This window comes from Pelecanus crispus, chromosome 18 (assembly GCF_030463565.1).
Source record: "Pelecanus crispus isolate bPelCri1 chromosome 18, bPelCri1.pri, whole genome shotgun sequence".
Classification (NCBI taxonomy): Eukaryota; Metazoa; Chordata; class Aves; order Pelecaniformes; family Pelecanidae; genus Pelecanus; species Pelecanus crispus.
The window spans coordinates 1214282-1234852 of NC_134660.1; the positions used below are offsets into that span (position 1 = coordinate 1214282).

General features: G+C 57.1%; 2 protein-coding genes across 3 annotated transcripts; both read left to right on the forward strand.

The window, feature by feature from the left end:
• The first annotated feature begins 1108 nt into the window (after positions 1-1108).
• HOXB3 (homeobox B3) lies at positions 1109-3406 on the forward strand. 2 transcript variants are annotated; one of them, XM_075722838.1, is made up of 2 exons: positions 1109-1544; positions 2640-3406. In XM_075722838.1, the coding sequence occupies exons 1-2, from the start codon at positions 1109-1111 to the stop codon at positions 3404-3406; spliced, it is 1203 nt and encodes a 400-aa protein (XP_075578953.1). The 2 variants fall into 2 exon arrangements, with proteins under 2 accessions (XP_075578953.1, XP_009484368.2); XM_009486093.2 differs by having other exon boundaries at positions 2643-3406.
• A 5756-nt stretch (positions 3407-9162) lies between these two features.
• Positions 9163-11335, forward strand: HOXB2 (homeobox B2). Its single transcript, XM_075722884.1, is given in 3 exon segments — positions 9163-9556; positions 10724-11048; positions 11050-11335. Coding segments are annotated over 3 exon segments (1005 nt in total).
• Positions 11336-20571: the final 9236 nt, after the last annotated feature.

Here is a 20571-nt window from a genome sequence, read left to right on the forward strand (position 1 = left end):
ATGGCCTGGTGACGGGTTTGTTTTCCAAGGAAAAAAACCAACAGCAATTAAACTGGGTTTAGAATCACATCTTGCCAATGGTAGTTCCAGATTCAAGACCGATGAGTACAAAGCAGTGCAGGCAACGAAGGGGGACGTTTTCTAAACACAACCTGTGCTACCAGAGCGAGAGCCTAGCAAACAGGCCAAAGGAAGCACATTCTTGAATTCGTGCCCCTGTTTAAATCTGCTTAAAATATTTGCACTGAATTCCAAAGACATTGTGTAAACAGCAAATCAAGCCAACTGTGTCAGGACACCGTTACCTGCATAAAACATATTGACTATTTGCTGTTTCCAGTTTAAAAACAAATATACAGGACAGAGGCCCTACAATAAACTTAGCGGGCTTTTAATTTCGGGTGATAGAACGCCTTGCTGTTTTTCATGTGTGTGAACGGCTGATTTGAATAGGTCAGGGGTAAGAAAGCAAGACTTTCATTCCTTTCATGCTTGTAGCTAGCAATTATCCATTCTGTATTCCTACATTTACGTTAATGTGCGTGCTATCTGGACACGGGTGTGTATACGTGCACGCGACGCACACAGCTACATGCGTATACACGCACACATTTGTACGGGAGCATATGTGTATGCTTGGGGGTGTGTATATATGCATATAGATAAATATAGAAGTAAATAGACGTACACAGATGAAACCACGTGCACTTATAGAGCATGTGTGTAGTTACACATCTCGGGCGCTATCCTCTGAGGGAAAACCAGGGGCAACCAACCGACCAACCAGGAAAACTACCCCCCAAAATCAGCTCAACGCTCTCGCACTGTAACATTTGTTGAGCTTCCTTAGGCTGCACACAGGACAAAATCTGCTCAAAGCATCTGTTCGCCCTGTTCTGCGGGACCCTATTCATGTCATGGGCCTTTCAGGCCCCAAGATGGATTCATAGGCCGGGTACTATTATTGTGTGTTTTCTCCTAACCTTTCAGGTCAGCTTCCAATAGACAGCTGGAAACGGCCTGTCACGTGGCCTTGGGGTGCCAATGTTCTGCCATAGGGGTGTCAAGACCCTGGTAGCCGCAAAAATCGTTTTGGGGAGTCCCAGAGATGCAGAAGACAACGTACTACGACAGCTCCACGCTCTTTGGGGGTTACTCCTATGGGAGTGCCAATGGGTTCGGCTACGAGGGTCCCCAGCAGCCCTTCCAGCCAGCCTCTCACGTGGAGACCGACTACCAGAGGTCCGCCTGCTCCCTCCAGTCTCTTGGCAACACAACCCCGCACGCAAAAAGTAAAGACCTGAATGGGAGCTGCATGCGTCCAAGTTTGCCCCAGGAGCACCATCCGCCTCCCCCCGTCTCGCCGCCCCCAAACCCTGCCACCAACAGCACCAGTAGCAACAGCAATAACCAGTCGGGGAGCAGTAAAACTGCCCCCAGCAAAGCCAACCTCAGTGCGAACGCCAGTCTCACCAAGCAGATTTTCCCCTGGATGAAAGAATCGAGGCAAAACTCCAAACAGAAAAACAGCTCCCCTAGCACAGGTACACTGTTCTGCTTTTGTAACCCTCTGCTTTCCTAAACAGTGAGGTGACGAAGCCACTGGCTGGAGCGGTCTTGTTTGGAGGGAGGGGAGAGGGGGAGAGGGTGCAGTGAGGATGCAGTGAGGATGCAGTGAGGATCCAGTGAGGATCCTGGTGCTGGACATGATCCCAAGGCTGCCAGCAGCATGCCCCAGCCAGGCTGAGTGAGCCTTGGCCCATCCTGCAGCACTGACTGCGCACACTTGGTTTATTTTAAACATATCCAGAGCACCACAGGGAAATACAACCAGGCAGTTGTACACAGCCAATGTCTGACTGTGTAGGTACAGATACAGGAAAATGTACACCCACTGCTCAACCTAGCGATGCTAAAGCAGAGCGCTTGTTCTCTTCCCACCTCCCTGCCTCCAGACACAGCAGCAAACACGGTGGTCTCTGCGTGTACGTGCGCATGTATAAAGCATATGCATAAACACATGGATATTCTTGCATGCATACACGCCCACCTCTAACTCGATTGAGAAAAAAAATCAGTATGGAAATATCACTGTTGTGACAAATATATTCGTATAAACTTTGCAGTGCACACTTCACTGTACGTTAGTGTAATTTATCAGTTGCATACACTTTTATCTCACAACAAGGTAGGTACAAATGCAATTCGGTGTTTAACAATGTACACGCAAGTATTTGTGTTACACAAATACACAACACACACAAGATGTGTGCGTGTGTGTTCGTACCTCGGCAAACAGAGCATCTCCCAACGCTGACCCGTGTTAGTGTTAATTGGCTCTGCGGCGACTGCCCCCCTGCCAAATATTATTTTCTCAAAATTATCTGTTGGAAGTAATCGACTCCTAAACAAATGGCCCTGGAATCCTTTTCTACATGACATGATCAAATTTTCATAAACCAGGGGCAGCTTTGGAGAACAGAACTCTTAATAAATGACATGATTATGGAGTGCAGGCTAATGCAAAGGGGTGAGGGAAAGGGGGGTCGAACTCTCGTGCCTGTTCCAGGATTTATTAAGAAACGATGCATTCAATTTCTGCATGTAAGTAATTATCTTTTATTTCATTTCGCGGCCAGCAGAAACCTGCAGCGGCGAGAAAAGCCCCCCAGGCTCCTCGGCCTCCAAGAGAGCCCGCACAGCCTACACCAGCGCTCAGCTGGTGGAGCTGGAGAAGGAATTCCACTTCAACCGCTACCTGTGCAGGCCCCGCCGCGTGGAGATGGCCAACCTGCTGAACCTCAGCGAGAGGCAGATCAAGATCTGGTTCCAGAACAGGAGGATGAAGTATAAGAAAGACCAGAAGTCGAAAGGCATGGGGTCTTCCTCTGGAGGGCCTTCCCCCACCGGCAGCCCGCCCCAGCCCATGCAATCCTCCGCCGGATTTATGAACGCCTTGCACACCATGAGCAGTAACTATGATGCCCCCTCGCCGCCTTCCTTCAATAAACCCCACCAAAATGCCTATGCCATGTCAACTAACTACCAAAACCCCATCAAAGGCTGCCCCTCCCAACAGAAATACGCCAACACGGCCCCCGAGTACGACCCCCACGTCTTACAAGGGAACGGGGTGGCCTACGGGACTCCCAGCATGCAGGGAAGCCCCGTCTATGTTGGAGGTAACTATGTGGATTCTATGCCCGCCTCTGGCCCGTCCCTTTACGGCCTCAATCACCTGCCGCATCACCAGGCTGCCAACATGGACTACAGCGGGCCTCCGCAGATGCCCCCGAGCCAGCACCACGGACCATGCGAGACCCACCCCACCTACACAGACCTTTCCACGCACCACGCTTCTTCTCAGGGCAGAATCCAAGAGGCGCCCAAGCTGACCCACCTGTGATAGGGAGCGGGGACAGGCTCAGGCGAAGCGGATGGGACCTCGCCACGGGGCATGGGAGAGGGGAAGAGGGCAGGATCGGCTTCAGGAACATTTGTGTTGAGCTCTTTTCTTTCTTTCTTTCTTTCTTTGGCAGGGCAATTTCTACCAGGTTGTTGTGCTTGCTATTCTTATTTCTGAGTTTTATTAGGCACAATTTCCAACCCTTTCGGTATTTACTGCCAAGAGCAGCTCTCTCTCTGAAGAGATATACCTCCTGTGTTTCAACACAAATGCTTCTGAAATGGGTTTGGGGTAGTTTTGTGGGAATCTAGCAGATTTTTAGCAGCAGCAGCATCCTGCATTTCCAAAGCAGCTTCAGATTGTCACTGATAGTTCTCGGACACTGGAAAGGAGAATAGTCAGCCAGCCAAGCCTTTACAGTTGGTGTCTCTGCATCTACGGAAACATGCACACGTGTACACGTATGCAATCAGAAGAGATTCGCAAGAAAACTACCCTCCTCTCCGATTCCTCCTCAAGAGGAGCCTCGCGCTCTCCTTTCCAGCCATCAGAGGAAGGCCATCCATCTTTTTTCGCTGAGTAACTTCCCACCAGTCCCCACCTCAACTGCAAATATACACACCTGCCAACGCGTGGGATTCACGCTCTTCCCCTCCGGCCCCTGCCTCCCCTCTCAAAAATAATAATGATTAAAAAAAAAAAGAATTAGAATAAGAGAGGTCTAAGAATTGCAAAAGGTTTGGGAAACAAGTTTTTGAAAAGCCTAAAAGACCCCACCAACAATAACAGCAGTCCAAAGAGAGGAAGAAAGGGTTGACAGGTCTGAATATTTTCCCACCTTTGCCTCTGATGACGTGAAGGCTCCATTTGACGCCGCTGGGTTTTTTTGTTTTGGGGGTATTTTTCTTAGGGTTCGTTAACAGAAAAGCAATCTTAAGACTTAGAAGTCCTACGCTTCTTTCCTCCTCTTCTCTTGACCTTACGTGAAAACAGGGTATATTTGAACAAACGGAATGTCCTCCAATCGAAGCAGAAGTGAATGGATCTCTAGTATTTGCTAATGCTTTCTTGTCTGGACATCTTTGTTGCACTTAGAGTTTACATATAATGGGTATAAAAACAACTTTGAAGGGCGTTCGTCCGGCTCAGTCGAGACGTCCTTCAATAGGTGTGTGTTCTGGTGAACATTCATATATATTTATTGGTTATAGCCAGTTTAAAATATTTTCCTTTTTTTGTATTATTTATCCCCAATATTATGTATTTATATGAGGAAAAAAGAATCAAATTGTACTTTTTTAGTATTTACTTGTTATAAAGGACATTGTGTTTCCTTGTCATTGTACAACAAGCTTATTTTAGTTATTGTAATTTAGAAAGACCGGTAGTTTTATGTTACCTTCGTACTTATGAATAATGTAATTAGTTCTACTGGAGGCATGAGAGCAGAACCAGACTGTAATTGTATAGTCCTGAATTAGAAGAACTATAGCTAATCCCTCCCTCCCACCTCGCCCCTCCTCTTTGGAGATCTTTCTTTGTTCTTATCGTAGTTATTTTATTTCCTTGCTTAAGGGTTGTCTGTCGAGCAATTCTGGAATAAACTTTCTGTTATCAATTTTATCTTGTCCTATCGCTCGGATTTAAAGGCGAAAATAAATAACGTGCGAAGGAAAAAAACGGCAAAGGGTGCGCAGGTAAAGGGACCGCCCGGCAGGCTCTGGGCAGTGGGGGCCCTGCCCACCACCCCTTCTTGGGTGAAGGCCGGGGGGTTCGGGCCGAGAGCGGCCACCCCATGCGCGGCCACAAAGGGCGTCACGTGGCACCGGGGCCGCGCTGCCATTGGGCCGCGAATGAAAACAAAGGGAAAGGAATAATCAAAAAGGAAAAAAAAAAAGGAAAAAAAAAAAGGAAAAAAAAAAAGGGAAAGAAAAAAGGGAAAAAAAAGAAAAAAAAGGGGGAAAACAAAAAAAAAGAGAAGGGCCCAGAGTTTCCACGCGGGGACCTGAAAAGTGAAGAGACGTGAAACGACTTCTTGCAATTAATTATTATTAAAAGACACGCGCATGTGCACACACGCGTGCACACACATGCACAGCCCCCCCCCTAGACCAACACCCAGACCTAAAATCCTTATTAAGAGGGGAAAAAGCCACCGCCAAAGGTTACATTATCGGTGCAAGCAAAAGGGAGACTCGCCCTGCGCCAGCAGCAAAAGCAGATGGGGCAATACCGTGAATAATTTGCTTTTTATGCTCTAAAGCCCTAAGAAAACTTATATGAAAGCAGCGAGGGGCAATAAAAGTTTTATGGTGCTGGAAGGGGGGGAGCTGCTCGTCAGGCTCGAAATGCTCCGCTGCCGTGGCTGCTGAAGAGGGGAAGGGCCCCTGCAGGGGGAAGGAGAGGGGGAATTTGATTGCTGCCGGGAGAAAAGGGTGAAAAGGCTGGAAAAGGTACGGAAAAAAACAAAAAAAAAAAGGGCTGGGCTGTAGAAGCAGAGTGTGCGTGTGTGGCTGTGGGTCCCGCACACCTGCGTGCTCAGCCGGGCAGCGGAGCAGCCGGTAACCCCACGCGTACGAAAAGGTCGAGTGGAGAAAGCTTCACATGAGAAATGATCTGGTGCTTCTCTCTGCCTCTGATCTCTCTTAATAAATGAAGTTCCAGGTTAATAATTATAACCTTCGCGCAATAATAAATAACGGTATAACAGAGAGACAGGGCTTGTTTTTCTCCCCAGGTCCGGGGCTGGGTTATGCCCGTCCATGCAGAGAGCAATTTACCATTCGGGGATGCTGTAATTTAAAAGCACAAAAGCGTGCAGGCTCTGATTGGGATCGGCTCAAGGAACCAGAGCTTGGGTCGGGCTTGGGTCTCTCGTTGGCTTCCCCCCTCTCCTTGAATACAATTTTCTGTCTCGCATCCCGGTCGCCATGTTGCTGGTTTTGTCTCAGGGATTCCCAGGAACTAGCTAAAATCGGGAACAGGCAGCCAGTTCCGAGGCTCCGAGTGTGACACCTCTCAGCTTCTCGATGGGCTCCCCTCTCCCACAGCCCCTCACTCCCACGGTGTAATCTGCATTAAAGAAGCAGGCCCGGGGTTGTCTGGCAATTCCTGCATTTCTCCATCGTTCACTAACCCTGCGAATTTACTCGCACAAGGTGATGCCTTTCCCCTCGAGGAGGGAGATTTTTGTCCCCTTGTGCCTCCGCGTGGTGCATGGGAAAAATCCTGCTTTCCCCGAGAGGTTCATTTTTCTTTTCTTTTTCCTTTCTTTTTTTTTCCCCTCCACCTCCTCCCCCCCGCCCTTGCAAATTCAGTGTTAGCAAAGGCAGCGAGAACAGTTGGGAGCGGCTGGAAAGAGTTTCCTTGTGCATCCCAAACTCTTTCTCTGTATCCCAGCTCCCCAGCCAACCCCACCGTCCCTCAAAAAGGAAGAACTGGCGGCCTCACGACGAAGCCCGAGACCCCCAAAATGCCACTTCAAACAAGCAAGAAATGATCGGAAACCGAACTGTTCATTTTTCCATCAGCCCTGCTTTGCCGATTCAGTAGATTTGTGCCGATTTCAATAAGCGCATTCACAGATATGGAATATTTAGGGAAATTCTCCCTTCCATCGAGCTGCGTTTTGCAAACGCTTTTTTATTTTGCTCGCCCCTTTGCTAAACCGCGCTTCGGCCTGGGCTTTAGATTTATCCTGTGTTTCTCAGAAACCTTTGCCACCCACGCAGATGCTTGAACTGACAAAAGTTTCTAGGCTTCTCCCTGCGTGAATGCCGCCTGCCAGTCCCTCGCTGCTGCAAAATGGGAGAAATGGAGCTTGAACAAACAAACTACAAACCCGCCACATTTCCATCCTGCAGCAGGCAGCTTATTCCACCCCCCCCCGCCCCCGAAATTTTTACTTTCTAGACTTCCTGAATGCAGGCCCTTGGATTGAACTTTTAAAATCTTTCTTGGTTTGAGTAACTCTTCTGCAAAAGCCGAATTTCTTTGCTGAATGAGTTAGACCGAGATGTCAAAAGTCTTTCGAGAAAAAGATTGATCGTTTCTCTCTTCTTTTCGGTTTGTGTGGACCCGGGCACTTTAAAAGGGGGGGAAAAAAATCTTCCTGGGAAATGACTTTTCATTTTATTTATTTATTTTGTAAACTCTGGAAGTGGAGCTGTTTATTGCGAGGGGCGGGGGCAGAATAGGAAGGAAGAAATGTGATTTCGAAGATTTCCGTGACCGTAAAGCATGTTCGGCCTTTACAGAAAGCGTAAAGGGCCCGTTAAGGCTGCCTTTAGAGGCAGGAGTGTTATGCTGGTTCTTTAAGAGTAATTTAAGGAGGTGAATCAGGGCGGTCTGACTCTACCTGACTGGAGGGCTGCCTTGCTTTCCTACGGGCTCGTACCCAGCCTCAGACACAAAGCTCCGCACCAAACCCTCCCGCCGGCTCGGGCTTTCCCAGCTCGGCGATCTGCGCTGCGCGATGCAAACACACCGGGCACGCCGGCCGCGGCTGCCAGCGCCGAGCCCGCAGCTGCCTTTCGGGGGGGCACAGCCCCTTTCCCACGCCTGGGACCCCGGCCCCCCGGGGCTACGAGCCCTCGGGAGCTCAGCGAGCGCGGCTGGACCCGCCCGGCACGGCCAGCGCAGGCAGCTCCGGGCAGCGCAGGCAGCGCAGGCAGCGCAGGCAGCTCCGGGCAGCGCAGGCAGCGCAGGCAGCGCAGGCAGCTCCGGGCAGCACAGGCAGCGCAGGCAGCGCAGGCAGCTCCGGGCAGCGCCGGCAGCTCCGGGCAGCACAGGCAGCGCAGGCAGCGCAGGCAGCTCCGGGCAGCGCCGGCAGCTCCGGGCAGCTCCGGGCAGCACAGGCAGCGCAGGCAGCGCAGGCAGCTCCGGGCAGCGCAGGCAGCTCCGGGCAGCTCCGGGCAGCACAGGCAGCGCAGGCAGCGCAGGCAGCGCAGGCAGCTGCGGGCAGCGCAGGCAGCGCAGGCAGCTGCGGGCAGCACAGGCAGCTCCGGGCAGCACAGGCAGCGCAGGCAGCGCAGGCAGCTCCGGCCAGCGCAGGCAGCTCCGGGCAGCACAGGCAGCGCAGGCAGCGCAGGCAGCTCCGGGCAGCTCCGGGCAGCACAGGCAGCGCAGGCAGTGCAGGCAGCGCAGGCAGCTCCGGGCAGCTGCGGGCAGCTCCGGGCAGCGCAGGCAGCTCCGGGCAGCTGCGGGCAGCTCCGGGCAGCGCAGGCAGCGCAGGCAGCTCCGGGCAGCTCCGGGCAGCTCCGGGCAGCGCAGGCAGCTCGGGGCAGCGCAGGCAGCGCAGGCAGCTCCGGGCAGCTCCGGGCAGCTCCGGGCAGCGCAGGCAGCAGCAGGCAGCGGCTCCCTGCCCGCAGCCCGCGGCCGGCCGAGGAGGGATGGCGGCGGGGCGCGGGAGGGGTGGGGTGGGGGGGAAAGGCTTTTCTGGGGATCTTCTCTCGCCTTTTTTTTTTTTTAATCAATTAAAGAAAATAATGCTTTCTGTTTGCCACCAGGCCCCGCCTGCCATTGGCCAGGGCTGGCCACGTGACCAGGAATTGGCTGCAATTTCGCCCCAGTCTCGAGTTTAATAGAGCAAGGTCCCCATACGCCTGTATTATCAGCAATATAACAATTATAAAAAGCCCGAGAACCATCATCATCACTGCCATAAAAACTGAGGCCCTCAGATTTCTTTCCCTCTCCCCCTCCTCCTCCCTCTCCCCCCCCCTCCCGCTTTTTAAACCCTGGGCCCTGGAAAAGCCATGAATTTTGAATTTGAGAGGGAGATCGGGTTTATAAATAGCCAGCCTTCGCTCGCAGAGTGCCTGACGTCTCTTCCCGCTGTCCTGGAGACATTTCAAACTTCATCAATCAAGGACTCGACATTAATTCCTCCTCCTTTTGAGCAAACCGTCCTCAGCCTGAATCCTTGTTCCAGCAGCCAGGCAAGACCGAGGAGCCAAAAAAGAGCATCCCATGGCCTGCTCCAGCTCCAGCCCCAGCCTCCGGCACAGGCCGGCCCCTTGGCAGCGGAATTCCCCTGGATGAAGGAGAAGAAATCGTCCAAGAAAGCTACCCAGGCTCCAACCTCTGCTTCCTCCTCTTCCCCCCCATCATCTTCCTCGGTGCCGGTCCCTGCCGCGGGATCTCCTGCAGGTTCGTATAATGAGGGGGTGAGGGGGTGTTTGCTGAAATCGGAGAGGATCCGAATAATAAACAACCCCCGCCCGGCCGGAGCAGCCCTACCCCAGCCCCCCTCCCCGCCAGACTTTGCCCCGCACCTCCCCCGAAACTCTGTCACGCAATGGAATACCCCGCGGCGATGTGCACGGCCGGGGGGGGGGTCCTCCTGCCTCCCCCCCCCCGCAAATAAACCAGCAAATTCCTGTAACTTCTGCGCAAGCACCGAGGGAGCGGGGCCGGGGAGCCGGGCTCTTGAGCAGCTCCGGCGGGGGGACCCGGCAGCTGAGCCGCAGCCCCACTCGCTCGGCTTTCTTTGCCAGCCTGCATTTTTTTACAGCCTACGGGGAAGAAAAAAAGAAAAAAAAAAAAAAAAGAAAACAACCCAAACCAACAAAAACCCGAAAGAAGAGCGGAGGGGGGAAAGGAAGGCGGGCGGGTGGCGCGGGGGCTGCTGCCGGCAGGATGGGGAGGTGGGAAGGGGAGAGCAGGGCTCGGCGCCCAGCGCGGTGGGGAGAGCCAGCTCCCCAAGGAGAAATAACATAACTGCACCCCCAGATCCTCCGCCGGCCCCCCAATAAAGCCACAGCCTCTCTCCGAGGCGCCCCTTGGCCGGGGGGCTCAGCAGCCCTGGCCGGGGACCCTCCTTCCCCCGGGACAAAATGTTTGAGGCACAATTCGCTGGTTCAGGATTTCGGCAGCACCGTCCAGGTAAATGCTGGGGCAGGAGAAGGGCGGACACCGGAGCTCATTGGCCAGATAACACAGGAATCACGAAACCAAAGCCCCGCAGCGTCCGTCCCCAAACTACTGGCAAAAGGAAGGAAGAAAAAAAAAAAAAAAAAAAAAAAAGGAAGGAATGGGTCGCAATTCCCCTTATCCGCGAGGGTGGCAGAGAGGGAAGGTCCCTCCAGGGCGAGGCCAGGGAGCAAAATCCTTTCTCCTCCTTGGGGCACGGGGACCGGAGAGCGATTTCCAACCTTCTTCCACAGTGGGAAGACTTTAATCGAACATTTCTTTTGCCCCGTAGCGGCTCCCCCCGCCCCGTTCGTGCTCTGCCCTGCCCGCGCAGGGAGGGCGCGGATCCCGAGCTCCGTTGCCCCCGCTCCCTCTCCCTGCATCGCGGTTTTCTGTCTGTTTAAGACCCCCAGGGGCTGGCAGACACCAGCGGCTCCAGGAGGCTCCGGACCGCGTACACCAACACGCAGCTGCTGGAGCTGGAGAAGGAATTTCACTTCAACAAATACCTCTGCAGGCCCCGGCGGGTGGAGATCGCGGCTCTGCTCGACCTCACCGAGCGGCAAGTCAAGGTCTGGTTCCAGAACCGCCGGATGAAGCACAAGAGGCAGACCCAGTACAAGGAACCCCCCGACGGGGACCTCGCCTACCCCAACCCGGACGAGGGCAGCGACCCCGCGGAGGAGCCCGCCGAGAGCCCGGCTTTCGGGCTTGCGGAGCCCGGCGGCGGCGGGGGGCGGCAGCGAGGGCCCCCCCGGGAGCCCGCCGTTCGCCGCGGCCGCGGGGGAGCCCACCGCCGGCGGCCCCCCGGAGCCGGCCTTCCCCGGGAGCCGGGACTCGCCCTTGCTGCCGGAGCTGAGCATCTTCTCGGCGGAGCCCTGCCCGCAGCTCCCGCAGGGGCTCTCCCCCAGCCTCCGGGGCTCCCTGGAGAGCCCCGTCCCCTTCTCCGAGGAAGACCTGGACTTTTTTACGAGCGCACTTTGTGCTATAGATTTACAGCATTTAAATTTCCAATAGCGGCCCCCGCTCCCCCCCGCCCCGCCGTTTCTGCGCCAGCCCCAGCCGCCGCCAGCTCCCCCCGAGCTCCTGCAACGGGGGGGGGGGGGGCACCCCCCAAAATAAACCCAAGCCATTTCTCATCCAATCACCCCGCCCGCCAAACACTTTTTTTTAAAGCTCCTCACACTGTGGGACCCGAATCACCCTCCCAGTATTTATTCTAGAAGGCTCACATGAAAGAACAGCCCGAGTTTTGCTAAAGGCAGGTATTTAATTATAGTTTTATTTTCTTTCCTTATTTATTTTAAAGAAAGCACCCGATAGTTCTCATGCACATCAGATATGTCAGCCCCCAAGAGAAAACATTTGTAAATCCTTCAAGAGACCTTCTCAGGAATCAGAATGAGACTTTTAGATTTCTTAATAAAATAAAATTAAAAAAAAAAAAACCAGAGGAATTTTCGTTCCTCTTTTTAAGTTTTAGATGTAGACTATTTATTCAAATCCTTTAATAGTAAATGGAAAATTATTTATTGTATATTATTTTCATAGAGTAAATAAATGTCTTTATAAAACCAAGAAACGTGTGTTGCCACATATTTCCTTCGAAAATGTGCTGATTTATTTGCTAAATCATTCGCCTTCCCCTTTCCTGCTCTGCAGTAACGCCGTCCTAGTAATCTCCTCGTGTGCAGTGAGAGAGGAGACAAAAGAAATTGCTCCCAACTAAGGTTTCAAGAGGCTTCGGGACTCGGACACATTTGCTGCATTCAGTTCCGTCTGCATTTTCCCTGAGCTCGGTTTCTATTCGCTTTTTTTTTTTTTTTTTTCTTTTTGCTAAGCCAAAGCAGGACATTTGTTTCCAATTTTAACAGTGGCGGCTATATTTTTGTGAGTGGGAGCCCCTCCCGCGAGGGAACGGCCGGACAAAGGCGGCACAAAGGCAGCGGCGGGGCCGCGGCCGCTCCGCGCAGCCCCCGCACATTCCGCGGGGCGATCCCCCCCTCCCGCGGCCCGCAGCGCTGCTTCTTGCCTGCAGCCCACTCCTCCTTCTCTCATCTCTTGCAGCAGAAAATGCAGGCGTGCCGTATCGCAATTGTCGGCGTTTTGAACGACCCGGACCACAAAAAAAAAAAAAAAAAAAAAAAAAAAAAAAGCGGAACGGGAAGATTTTGAGTAAGCGCAAAAAATCCACGCTGGGAGGGTGGTGCGTGCCGGCATTTTAGTCAGCAAATAAATGCTGCAGGGGAAAGAGGGCCGAGAGATCAGCCCGAAAGAGGCCTTCCTTTTTTCCTCTCCTCTTTTTCAGCCGTACGAACCAGCGCCCGGCCTCGGCAATCTGTGACCTCCTTCCACGGCAGCCTGTGCTGCTCTGTCCCGGCTCGCGGAGCCCTTTACCAAAGCTTTCTCGCAACGTGTAATTTTAAATACAAAACTCATATATCAAGGAGGGAGGGTGAGGCAGAGGGGGTGGGGAGGCTTATGAATGAAAAGGGGTCAGCGCAGGAATCAATCGCGGCGACACCCAAAATAAATCATATTACGTCTTTGCTAAGTCATCGGTGCTTCCTCCGACACGGCAGAAATTTGGGAGGCGTTCAAGCGGGGTTTGCGCGAAAGTAGCGCGGAAAGGCGAGCTCGGGGGGGGGGTCCGCCGGGGCGGGAGGGGGGGACACCCGCGGAGGCGGCCTTAAAATGGCGCGGGGAGCGGCGGAGGGGAGCGGAGCAGCCGCGCCGGCGGCCTTGCCCCTCTCTTTGGGGGCAGGGAGGGAAGGCGCAGCCCGGGCCGCCCGCCCGGCTCCTCCGGCCCGCGGGGGCTGTGCCCGGGGGCTGTGCCCGGGGGCCGCCCCCGCACAGGGCTGGGCTCGTCTCGGTGCCCGGAGCTTGCCCGGGTGCCCCGGCCCCCCCCGAGTCCCCGGGGAAGGCGTGGAGTCCGGAAACTCCCGCGTGCTCGCCCGGTATTTTATTTTGGTTTAGGAGCATCAGAGCCGCGCTGGCTTTCTACTTCGGGCTGTAAAAAGAAATAAAACGAAATAAAGCAAGCCTTCGACAGATGTTTTCGAAATTGCCGTGCGCAGATCTGGATTATCTCTTCCCGCGGTAACAAAGGGGGGTTGATTTTACGGCTACCTTTTTATTCCTAATAATGTCGCCAGCCTCTTTCCCTACCAAACGAGCAGACGTTTCGAACCTGCTAGCATCTCGCTCCGGGAAGGAGGAGGTTTATATGGAAAATCGAAGTAGGTTGCAACTAAAATAGGCAAGTGAACGTTACTTAACGCCTTCCCATAAACACGAGGAAGCGCCTAGCGCCCGGCTCGCACCGCCTGCGGGCCAGCCGCCTTGGCAGCCCAGCCTGGGGGTCACCGCAGCCCTCCCCCGGCGCGCTGCCCTCGCCCATTCCCCCCGGCCCTGCGGTCCCAGCGCCGCGCGGGGGGAGAGCGATCCAGGCACGGCCCGAGCACCACAGAAGGCTATTCATTATCTTTAAGTTTATTTAATATCTCCAGCTTCTGGAACATACTCAGCGGCAGCGTTGGCACTGCCAGACGTTGTCTATCAAAGCGCCATTTGTTCCAGTGCTTTACATATTTCCCCTCTCGCCTCCTCCCCCTCGCAATCCTGAATACAGGCTTGTTGGGGGACGGCAGGAGTAGGGAATCAGATGGTCGGGGCTGGCCCGCGCCAAGAGCCCCGAGCGCCGCCGGGCAGCCCCGGGCCGGGGCGGCAGAGCCGGGGGCCGCTTCGCCGAGCAGGGTCCGCGGGGCCGCTCCGCCCTGCCCGGTCCCCGGGGCTTCTCAGTCCCGCCCGGTCCCCGGGGCCTCTCAGCCCTGCCCGGTCCCCGGGGCCTCTGAGCCCTGCCTGGTCCCCGGGGCCTCTCCACCCTGCCCGGTCCCGGAGCCTCTGAGCCCTGCCCGGTCCCCGGGGCCTCTGAGCCCTGCCCGGTCCCGGAGCCTCTGAGCCCTGCCCGGTCCCCGGGGCCGCTCCACCCTGCCCGGTCCCCGGGGCCTCTCCACCCTGCCCGGTCCCCGGGGCCGCTCCACCCTGCCCGGTCCCCGGGGCCTCTGAGCCCTGCCCGGTCCCGGAGCCTCTGAGCCCTGCCCGGTCCCCGGGGCCTCTGAGCCCTGCCCGGTCCCGGAGCCTCTGAGCCCTGCCCGGTCCCCGGGGCCTCTGAGCCCTGCCCGGTCCCCGGGGCCTCTCCACCCTGCCCGGTCCCCAGGGCCTCTGAGCCCTGCCCCGTCCCGGGGCCGCTCCACCCTGCCCGGTCCCCAGGGCTTCTCAGTCCTGCCCGGTCCCCGGGGCCTCTCAACCTTGCCGGGTCCCCGGGGCCGCTCAGCCCTGCCCGGTCCCGGGGCCTCTCCGCCCTGCCCGGTCCCGGGGCCTCTCAGCCCTGCCCGGTCCCGGGGCCTCTCAGCCCTGCCCAGCCCCGGGGCCGCCCCGCGCCGTTCGGGTTCCTCTTTGCCTCCCAAGAGAAGGGAGCTTCTTATTCAACTTAAAGATATGTGCACCTAGATAGAGCTCCCTGCAAGTCGCCCGTGCAGCGGATTTCCACAGACACACACGCCCTTCCCGTGGGGAAGGGAGGAGGGGAAGGGAGAGGCGGAGGGGAGGGGACAGGAGGGACCCCGGCCTCTGCGGGCCCCCCTGCACGGGGTGGGGCGGGGCGGGGAGGGGGTTTCCAGGAACCCCCCAACGCAAACCCTGACACCTTATCAATACAGATCTCTAACAAGGGCCCTTCTGCAGATCATAATGACTTCTCAAAGTTGCTGCGGGTCTGGAAAGCATGCCAGTCACAGCCACAGATCAATTCTACACCCACAGAAAGTGACTTAATAAATGGAACCTCGCCAGTTATTATCCTTGCTAACAGCAGGCCCCTTCTTATTTGTCCTAATTAGCAAGACTGAAATGTCGGAGGAAAGAAGGGGAATATTCAATAAAATCTAAATTATTGAATGACTGTAAGATTTCGCCATTAGTTCAGCCATTCTTTACCTTCTTCAAAATGTCAAACAAACGGGGAATGCATATTTGCAACCCTGCCCTTCTGTTCTGTGCAACTGGAGGGCATATATTAAGCATATTAAGCGTATTCAGCTCTTGATCGTTGTCAAAACACTGCAATTGCCTCACGATTATTAACCTAGAAATATGCAAACGAGACACGCTCGCACGTGTTGTGGGGATGCTAAAGTAATATTTATCTTGTGCTGATCTAGTCTGGGGATGTGTTTGCTAAAGAGCTACTCGAAGCCCTGAAGATGTTGAACCAACCCGTTCGAGCCAGGGAAAGGCTCCGGGAGGAAAACCTTCTGCGAAGGGAAGGCGGGCGGGACAGCGAGGCAGGAGCTGAGCCTTTGATGTGTGCGATGGGAAGAGCTAACTTCTCCCGGGAATCACCCCGACCTTCCTCCTGAGCCGCCGGTGCCAGGCTCCGGCCCTCCGGGAACACCTTGTCTCAGCTGAGCTGTAGCATCCTTTGCCAGCGCTTAACCGCACCCCAGTCCCGCACGCCCGGCGCTCGAGGAACGCTCCCGATGCTCCAGCACCACCAAAGGAAGGAGCTGGGAGAGGGGACCTCCTTCTGCTCGCCATCCCGGCACCTCCCGCATCTCTCCCAGCTTCGCCTCTTTTTTCTTTTTTTTTCCCTCTCTGTCTTCAGTAAAGGGGAAAATACAGAGCGTAGGGTTCGGAGAAACTTAAGAATCGCTCCGTTCGGCCAGGCGGATGTCGCCCTCAGCCCCAGCGGGATACTGTTTAACGCCGGTTGATACCAGTAGAGCCGACCTACTAATATTAGCAACCTTGATGAAGGTGTTAATAAGTGCGTGCACTTATTAAAGGGCGGGTTCAGGTGGAGCTGGCCGGCGCCGGGCCTGCCAGGTGCTGGATCTGGTGCTTTGGGACCCCTGGGGCTCAGTCCCGGCCCCGCACCCCCCCGGGGCTGCCCGGAGCCAGGCCCAGCCGGGCCCGGCAAGGCTCCCTCGGGCTCGCCGAGCTGTCCCGGGGGCCGGCAAGGGCCGCCCGGAGCGGGGCTCCGCCGGGCTGGGGAGCCCGTGGCTCTGCCCGCTGCGGAGGGGCTCGGCTGCCCCCGGGAGCGGCGGGCACCGCCGGCTCCTCGGCCCCCTCCCCGGGGAGCGGGGCTGCAGCGAACCTCGCCGGTGCGGCCCCGGCTTGGAGCCGCCGCAGCTCTGCCCTGGGCACCGCACGGAGACCGCCGCAGCGATGCACCAGGGAGCGGGACAGGTTCCCCAGGGCCGTCGCGGGAGGAATTTGATCTTTTGGCGCAGGAGGAGGCGGGATTTGAGAGGTTTGCGCCACCCCGAGAAGGAAAAAATACCGAAAGAGGCATTTCTCACCCAAATCTTCCACTCAAAAGTGTTGGTCAGGAGACCGAGAACACAAACCATGTCCCTCTCCCTGGCTAAGAAGGCTCCCGTCCCCTCCGGGGGATGCTGAGCACCTGCGGCCGTCCCCGCCCAGGGAGCCCCACGACGTCGCGCCGGAGCCGGTCCCGGAGCCGGTCCCGGAGCCGGTCCCCAGGCCGAGCCGGCCCCCGCGGGGAGGCCACGGACCGGCCGGCCCCGCCGCTGCGCCCGCCCCGCTCCCGGGGGCGGCAGACAAGAGTTATTATATCTTATCTTAATTGTCTCCTATTTATTCTGCGGCTCGGAGACAGCCCGGTGCTTGTAACTCATTAAAAGGATTCCTTCTGCGTTTCTTTGGACTCCCAAACCCTGAAGCATTTTTCCATATACTATTTTATGTTCCATCTTCAGTTTTCAGCCCCAAATATAGCTTTAGCAGGCTATGATCTAACCAAGACACATGCCGGGGCTATAAATTTCCCTGACGATTTCTAGGGACAAGTTCTTTTTGGTGATACCGAAGCCCGCAGCCAAACACGCACCCCCAGCGTCAGCAGCGCTTCTTATAAATCACCCCGCCAGGAGCCAGAGCTGACACTTCTTATGCGCGACACAAACTTTCTCCGCAGAGAGTTATATTTAACTCCAAAACGAAGCATCTGAAGACTCTGAGCTCTCCGGAGCCTTTGGAAATGCCTCATTCCTTCTGTGTCGCCTGGAAGGAAAACTCCCCGGTCTGTCTCGGGTAAAGGGCGAAATCTCCCCTCGATCCCCCCCCGCCCCGGCTGCTGTAGCCCCGAGTTTCGTGGAGCCGCTTCACCCCGCTAAAAGGGAGAAACTGCTCCCAAGAAAAGGTTTATTTTAGTAAGATGTCTTCATCGGTTTGAGACAAAAGGCGCGGTCTTCCCTGGGCGGGCAAAAGCCGCCCCCTGCCAATGTAATAGTGGGGGGTGTGGGTGTGCTTCCACGCGGGACAGCGAGCCCCGGGCTTTGCCACACCGAGACCCCCTGCCCCGGGGTGGATGGAGGGGCCCAGGGCACGGCACGCCTTCGGGGGGCATGGGAGGCCCCCCGATTCTGCTGATGGCCTCCTCATGCCTTATCTGCTCGTCCAGCAGAGCCCGGGGCTGGGCTCCCGAAGCGCTTGAGGCCGCAGCAGCTCTCGGGGAGCAGGGAGCAGCTCTTGGGGGTCGGGGCAGGACAGCGGCTCCCGGGGAGCGGGGAGCAGCTCTTGGGGGTCGGGGAGCAGCTCTTGGGGGTCGGGGCAGGACAGCAGCTCTCGGGGAGCAGGGCAGCAGCTCTTGGGGGTCGGGGCAGGACAGCGGCTCCCGGGGAGCGGGGAGCAGCTCTTGGGGGTCGGGGAGCAGCTCTTGGGGGTCGGGGCAGGACAGCAGCTCTCGGGGAGCAGGGAGCAGCTCTTGGGGGTCGGGGCAGGACAGCGGCTCCCGGGGAGCAGGGCAGCAGCTCTTGGGGGTCGGGGAGCAGCTCTTGGGGGTCGGGGCAGGACAGCAGCTCTCAGGGAGCAGGGCAGCAGCTCTTGGGGGTCGGGGAGCAGCTCTTGGGGGTCGGGGAGCAGCTCTTGGGGGTCGGGGCAGGACAGCAGCTCTCAGGGAGCAGGGCAGCAGCTCTTGGGGGTCGGGGCAGGACAGCAGCTCTCGGGGAGCAGGGCAGCAGCTCTTGGGGGTCGGGGAGCAGCTCTTGGGGGTCGGGGCAGGACAGCAGCTCTTGGGGGTCGGGGAGCAGCTCTTGGGGGTCGGGGCAGGACAGCAGCTCCCGGGGAGCGGGGAGCAGCTCTTGGGGGTCGGGGCAGGACAGCAGCTCTCAGGGAGCAGGGCAGCAGCTCTTGGGGGTCGGGGAGCAGCTCTTGGGGGTCGGGGCAGGACAGCAGCTCTCAGGGAGCAGGGCAGCAGCTCTTGGGGGTCGGGGAGCAGCTCTTGGGGGTCGGGGCAGGACAGCAGCTCTCAGGGAGCAGGGCAGCAGCTCTTGGGGGTCGGGGCAGGACAGCAGCTCTCGGGGAGCAGGGCAGCAGCTCTTGGGGGTCGGGGAGCAGCTCTTGGGGGTCGGGGAGCAGCTCTTGGGGGTCGGGGCAGGACAGCGGCTCCCGGGGAGCGGGGAGCAGCTCTTGGGGGTCGGGGCAGGACAGCAGCTCTCAGGGAGCAGGGCAGCAGCTCTTGGGGGTCGGGGAGCAGCTCTTGGGGGTCGGGGCAGGACAGCAGCTCTCAGGGAGCAGGGCAGCAGCTCTTGGGGGTCGGGGCAGGACAGCAGCTCTCGGGGAGCAGGGCAGCAGCTCTTGGGGGTCGGGGAGCAGCTCTTGGGGGTCGGGGAGCAGCTCTTGGGGGTCGGGGCAGGACAGCAGCTCCCGGGGAGCGGGGAGCAGCTCTTGGGGGTCGGGGCAGGACAGCAGCTCTCAGGGAGCAGGGCAGCAGCTCTTGGGGGTCGGGGAGCAGCTCTTGGGGGTCGGGGCAGGACAGCAGCTCTCGGGGAGCGGGGAGCAGCTCTTGGGGGTCGGGGCAGGACAGCAGCTCTCGGGGAGCAGGGCAGCAGCTCTTGGGGGTCGGGGAGCAGCCCTGCTGAGTCCCGCCCGGTGCCGTGCGAGAAACCTGGACCATCAGGCAAGGAGGAGATTCCCTTTGACTCCCCGGACCAGCGGGCTGGACAGCACAGTTCCTTTTTCCAGGAATCAAAGAGCTAAAAATCCCCCGCTCAGCCTCTCTCCTCATCCATCTCCAGATATTTTATTTTAATCCTGTTGAGTGAAAGACGGCAGCATCCCCAAAACGGTGCCTTCTGTGATTCAGGGGGTAGGAATAATTACTGCCTTCCTCAATACTTAAGTGAAAAACAAGTAATAAATATAATGAAAGGCTAAGTAACTATTCGGGGAGGGGGTAGGACAGAGCTCTGATAATTTGAGAATCTCCGCCTACACCTTTTCTTCGATCGCTCTCCCGCTCTCAAGCCCCCATAAGGGAGGTTTTGGAGCAGTAAATGTGTAAGTGGTAGAAGGAGGCTCACCCGGCGACTGGTTGCTAACAATAATCTGACATTTCTTTCTCCTGCAGGTTACGAAGGTCTGTATCGACACCGGGTCTCACACCTTCCCCAGAAGGGGAATTAAACGCAGTAACAGTAACTGCGGTAACTTGATATCGGATCCAGGGCGAGGGGCTAAGAAGGAAATTTGGAAAAGCCATTCCTAAGCGATTCCCAGTGTGCCGGCGTGCACGGTGACGCTGCGGCTTTCGAAAATCCCGCGCAGCCGCCACAAGCCATGCGTTTTGGGAAGACCGTGTCCCTTTGGGGAAGCAAGCGGGAGCCGGAGGGCAGCGGGGGCTGGCGCGGAGCTGCCCCGCTCCCCTGCCCCGGGCCGTCGGCCGGGCAGCGCCGGGAAGGGGTGCGGAGCGGAGCCCCGGGGGCGCCGGCCCCAGGCGGGGGGGAGCCCAGCACCCTCCGTGCCGCCGCCCCCCGAAATCTGCCCGGCGCTTTGCCGGCAGGTGAGGGTGGGGGCCTGGGCAGGCGGCGGGGAGGAGCAGATGGCGAGCGGCCCCCCGGTGCCCGGGGCGGGGAGGAGCGGGAGGGCAGCGGCCCCTTTTTGGGAGGAGATCGGCTCCGACACCCCATCCTTCGCCGTCTGACAGTTGCCTCAAGAGAGGGACAAAAAAAGCCTTTGCCAAAGTGACTCCGGCTCCGCACGCCGCCTCCCCGGCTCCATCTTCCCTCTCCCACACCAGCACCGTCCCTGGCCCCCGCAAGCCGGGGCTGGAGGGGCTCCCGGCAGCCCGAGGACCTCATCTCACCCCCTGCTCGGCTCGGGATGTTTGCTGCCTTTCGCGGCCAAAACTTTGATCCCGTCCTATCCGATTTTTTCCATCAACCAGAGCA